The sequence below is a fragment of the Sinocyclocheilus anshuiensis genome, unplaced genomic scaffold (genome assembly GCF_001515605.1).
Source record: "Sinocyclocheilus anshuiensis isolate Anshui unplaced genomic scaffold, SAMN03320099.WGS_v1.1 scaffold666, whole genome shotgun sequence".
Lineage (NCBI taxonomy): Eukaryota > Metazoa > Chordata > Actinopteri > Cypriniformes > Cyprinidae > Sinocyclocheilus > Sinocyclocheilus anshuiensis.
In genome coordinates, this window is record NW_015547661.1 from 134,152 (window position 1) to 139,415 (window position 5,264).

Genomic DNA, 5,264 nt, shown 5'->3' on the forward strand with positions numbered 1-5,264 from the left:
CATTGATCTTATTAATATTACTCAAGAATGTAAATTTATATCACTAGATGACATTTCTTCTTTGTAGAACATTAATTTAATTAAAGTAGTTTTGCTCCAAATTTTTTTAAAATGTATTTTCATGAGTAGATTGACTTCTCACAGCTTTATAATCCAGAATTACTTTTGTTTGGGTGTGCAGATATTCAGTTACGGTGTTTTTAAGGTCTTTGCAAGACCTACACTGTCTCATTCGTATCTTTAGAAACTGAGATGTTAATCTGGTTATGGTAGTCTGCTCGACAATTACATAACCAGAATATGACCGATCATATATTTGATTAATGCTGGAATATTCCTGTGCATGCAGACAGTCACTGTGTAAACACGTTTCACTTGTGTACAAACTTAACCATGATTTATCTCATTTTCTTGCTAGTTCCTTTGAAGTCTTAACTAGAGTTTTATGTGTGTGTGCTCCTTGCACTTACAAAATCATTTTAATGCTTATTTCAGCAGAAAAAGTGCTGTTTCTACTGTATGCAGATTGGCTGCGTATTGAAAAGTGCTTAATGTCTCAAACAATACACAACCATTTTTGACGATATTAAGTTATTTTTTTATGCAAATTACTTGCATTTTTTTAAAGAACGGGTTGTAGGCAGCTCAGAGTGTGGTGGCATTATATGTAAAATAATGAAAAGTCTCTTCTCTAAATTTGTGCCTAAAGCATGTTCATATGTGAAGTGTCATATGGAAACATTAAAACACGTTTGAACACAGACTCTAATTTCATTTTCATTTAATTTAGCATTTCTACATACTGGAGTGTTTGTTCCTATTTTAGTTGCAAGATGCATTCAAGTGTATCTCAGCTATTTATGGAATATTTAATGTAGTTTCTCTTACTCGTTTACAGAAACTTCCTGCAGTGCACTTTCCGTTCAAGAAATTACTAAACCTACTGTAGCCAAGGCTTCCTTTATGAATATTCATTAGCTCGTTGCGTTGCAACTTTTCTGTGACGGTCCATCATTAATATTCATGAGTCAAGGCCTTCGCCGTAGTAGGATTGGTCATTCCGAGACGCGTCGCTGTCAAATATATATATCAGGATTAACTCGCATCCACTGAACCTCACATTACTCGAAATGAGCTATTAACACCATCAGCCCTCAGGTAAGTAAACCCGTGCATTTTGAAATAAATACTGCGATTTATATAGCTGATAGTGTAAAGCGAAAGTAAATGTTTTAAATGTGGACTAGATGGTTAGGTGAGCTGCTGGCTGTGTTTATAAAGGGGTGTAATAGTAAACTGCTTGAGTTGAGTTTAGATTCACAGTGCCATGTTGTTGCACTGGGGATTCCCCATAAGCTTGCAATCTCTCTCACAGGAACAGCCCGCAGTGCATCAGTAACAAAAGTAGCTTAATGCGTCGATTCTGTTACTATAATTTGGTCATAATCGTTTTTTAACTATGCGGTGATAAATTGAAGTCTCCTTTATTAGCACTTTATTCTATTTTGCTGTGTATATGGGTAGGGAAGATGTTAAAAATGTGATAGTTACCCACATTTCTACACCTTGTATGGCTTTGTAGTTTTACAAAACTGAAAGTCAAATTGAACTGTATCTGTCAGCCTTGTAACCCCTCATAGCTATGTTCCAAGTTAACATACAGGTTATTGAAATGAATTCATTTTAGATAGCATAGTGCATTTATTAACTGAACATTTTTTTCATTTTTTCACTTTTACTTCTTTTTTGTTTGTAATTTTATCAGACAGGGTGGAATGGTTGATAATGACAAAACCGCACATAAAAATGATAAAAGAAAATGTAAGATTATGCGAATCATCAAAAAATGACTGCTGTATGAGCTCAATAGGAAAAGGAACTGGCTTTAGTTCATGTGATGTTATAAAAGACACAGGATGGAGCTTTTGAGAACAAGGAAGGAGATGCTAAATTGATTACCAATTAAAACAATTTTCCTGAGAAAACATGTTTGGTTTGAAACATTTTGAATAAGGAAACAATGAAGAAACACTTGGAATTACTTTTTTTTTCAATTCATTTCAGACGTTTTATAAAAGCTGCCATCCAAACTATTCAAAATTCACTCCATCTTAATTTAATTTGAACTTTTAAATCAACAATTATTATAATATAATATTAATTTAATATTATATTAAATATTACTATAAGCATAGTTTTTGAATAAAACTGAAAACGTGTGTGTTTGTGTATTTTATTAACTTTCTGATACCCAGTTATTTGTATTATAACTTAATACAATATTTGAAATTGTGAATGCAAGTAAATGTGCATTAAAATATGTAACCCAGGACCACAAAACCAAAATTGAGATGTATACATAATCTAAAAGCGGTATAAATAAGCTTTCCATTGATGTATGGTTTGTTAGGATAGGACCATATTTGGCTGAAATACAACTATTTGAAAATCTGGAATCTGAGGGTGCAAAAAAAATCTAAATATTGAGAAAATCGTCTTTAAAGTTGTCCAAATGAAGTTCTTAGCAATGCATATTACTAATCAAAAATTAAGTTTTGATATATTTACTGTAGGAAATGTACAAAATATCTTCATGGTACATGATCTTTACTTAATATCCTAATGATTTTTGGCATAAAAGAAAAATGGATAATTTTGACCCATACAATGTATTGTTGGCTATTGCTACAAATATACCCCAGCGACTTAAGACTGCTTTTGTGCTCCAGGGTCACATATGTTGAACTTGGAGCACAGCACAACAAGAATTATATAAATGCTTAATGTAGCCTGTTATTGCTTATTTGTAGTATTTGTTCCAGGTGTTATTAGAGGATTTGGATAAGTAGATCAACTTCAATGATGCTAAAAACAAAAGAGGAGCATGAAACAGAATTGCATTTGTCAATGCAGTTTACATATCTGTCGCTGTGTCACTGTGATTTCAGCAGGTTTCCATGGCCGCAGAGGAGAACGAGTGCGTGTCCCGGCAGGACTCTGAGCTCATGAGGTCATGGGAGCTGGAAGCCATTCTGACCAATCGCACGCTGCACTTCGTGTTGCGCTTAGAGCAGCAGTTTGTTTGCCCGTCCTGCGGTGTGATCGTCCTGAACCCTCACCAGACGGGCTGCGGGCACATCTTCTGCGCTCGGTGCGTGAGGGCTTACCTGTAAGAAAAACTCATTCGCCGAAGTTGTTGCATATCAGCAGAGATAAACAGTGCATAACATGCATCTAAAATGATTTGGCACTGTGTAACCCTTCCTCTTTTCAGTGAAAATGGGGGAAGTTCGAAATGTCCCTTAGACAACATTCCTATAAAACCAGAAGAGGTGAGAATATTAACATTTTAAATGCATATTATATTTCATATATGCATTATATTTCACTGAATAGCAATTCCAATGCTTGCAGATTTTTCAAGACAACTGCTGTAAACGGGAACTGCTAAACTTGGAGATCTATTGCACCAACGCCCCAGACTGCACACAGAGGGTTACCCTATGCGACCTTCAGGTAAAAGCCAAAACGTGACCTAATATGCTGGAAATTGCATGTCTGTGTCCATCATCCGGAGCTGAGAGTAACAATACCATACCTCTCTTTCTCAGGATCATCTAAAAGCATGCCAGTATGAGCGAATTGGATGTTCAAATGTAGGGTGCAATGACACTGTGTTACGTAAAAACCTATTGGACCATCAGAGGAACATCTGCTCCTTCCGACAGGAGTCCTGCCATCACTGCAGACAGTCGTTCCCCGCGTCTCAGCTGCTGGTCAGAACGCTTCCCTCTCTCAATACTGCATGCAGTCATCTGAGGTGTGCTTGTTTCTAATCTTGCCTCTGAACTATGACAGGTCCATCAGAAGACTTCATGCCTGGACATGGAAATCCCGTGTCCCAACAAGTGTCTTCAGATGATCAAAAGACACAAGGTGTGGCACAGTCAGATACTTTACTCTGCTTTTAGAAAGCTGTATTCTAATGAATATGCATCTAGTGCACATTGTCCTGCCTTGCAGCAAATTGCTTTCTCTAGATTAATATGGAGCACCTAAGGAGACACGAAGATGGAAGAATTATGAGACGGGAAATTCTACTTTAAAGGAGACATATTATGCCCCTTTTTACAATATGTAATATAAGTCTCTGGTGTCACATTTACTCAGAATCAGTGTTGTGTTCTGATAAGAAACGTTGCATTCTTTTGCAAAACATTTATGCTCCCTCGCAGAAGTATTGTGTTTGGTTTCCTTAAGATACAGTACTTTGCATTCCCCACAGAAACGTTGTGTTCACTTGCACATGCTAAATATAGTTTTTCCATAACAAAACTGTTGCGAGCAAACACAAAATTTCTCTGGGAAACGCAAAAGTTTTCAGAGAGAACACAGGAGACATTTAAATTGATTTTTATTCTTTCAAGTAAACACAAAGTTTTTTGGGAAACAGTAGTTTTGCGAGAGAATGCAAAGTTTTGCAGGCAAGCACAGAAGAATTGAATTATATATTTTTTTCACCCATTTTAAAGCTATGGGAGCCCTTAAGTGGTCATTGAAAAATTGTGTTTTAAAGTGTTTTCTTGCTAAAACTATTGCATTCCTCCAAAAAATGTTGCATTTTGCTTGCAGAAGAACTAAAATACCATTTTTCCTCCCACCTCATATTCATATTATCTCCATCACTTTCAAAGTTTGGAAACAACGCAAATGATTTGTGAGCTAATGAAATGTTCAGGTAAACATTTTGCGAGCATTAAAATGTAATTTTCTCTCCCATCTCATATTTTTCCATCAACATGCCCGCTTAGGGGCTCCATGAATAGTCAGGTATTTTAATTTGCTTGTTGATCCTCGTTGCAGCTGCAAGCTCATGCTGACGAGTGTCTCGAAGTGGAGACTGACTGCATCTATAAAAACTACGGCTGCACATTCAGAGTAAGGAAACGTTATAATCTAACACCAGTGTTGGGAAGGTTACTTTTGAAATGTAATAGGTTACAGATTACAAGTTACCCTAGTTCTTCCGATGACCAGTCCGCGCCTGATTTCCAGACACGCAGAACGGGCAGGATTCATATATTGTCTTTTTGCTGCTTAATATTCTCAGACACTAGTCCATATCACGTTTTGATTCAAGTGTACTGACCTACTTTTGATTTATTCGTCCAAAATATGGCATATTCCGTCTGCGTTAGGCTATAGGACTTCCGTTTTTATGACTGGATTCTACGAACCAGTCTGTGTTTTCCGCATCGCAGAAA

General features: G+C 36.5%; 1 protein-coding gene across 2 annotated transcripts in view; it reads left to right on the forward strand.

Annotated features, from left to right (window-relative positions):
* The first annotated feature begins 1,124 nt into the window (after positions 1-1,124).
* Positions 1,125-5,264, forward strand: part of LOC107702253 (TNF receptor-associated factor 5-like) — a 10,786-nt gene continuing 6,646 nt past the window's right edge. The window contains exons 1-7 of one of the 2 annotated variants that reach the window (XM_016504510.1): positions 1,125-1,158; positions 2,949-3,169; positions 3,275-3,332; positions 3,415-3,516; positions 3,612-3,776; positions 3,859-3,936; positions 4,864-4,938. In XM_016504510.1, coding sequence (XP_016359996.1) covers positions 2,958-3,169; positions 3,275-3,332; positions 3,415-3,516; positions 3,612-3,776; positions 3,859-3,936; positions 4,864-4,938 — 690 coding nt within the window. In that variant the 5' untranslated portion in view covers positions 1,125-1,158; positions 2,949-2,957. The remainder of the gene's footprint in view (positions 1,159-2,948; positions 3,170-3,274; positions 3,333-3,414; positions 3,517-3,611; positions 3,777-3,858; positions 3,937-4,863; positions 4,939-5,264) is intronic. The other variant, XM_016504511.1, reaches the window with a different exon arrangement.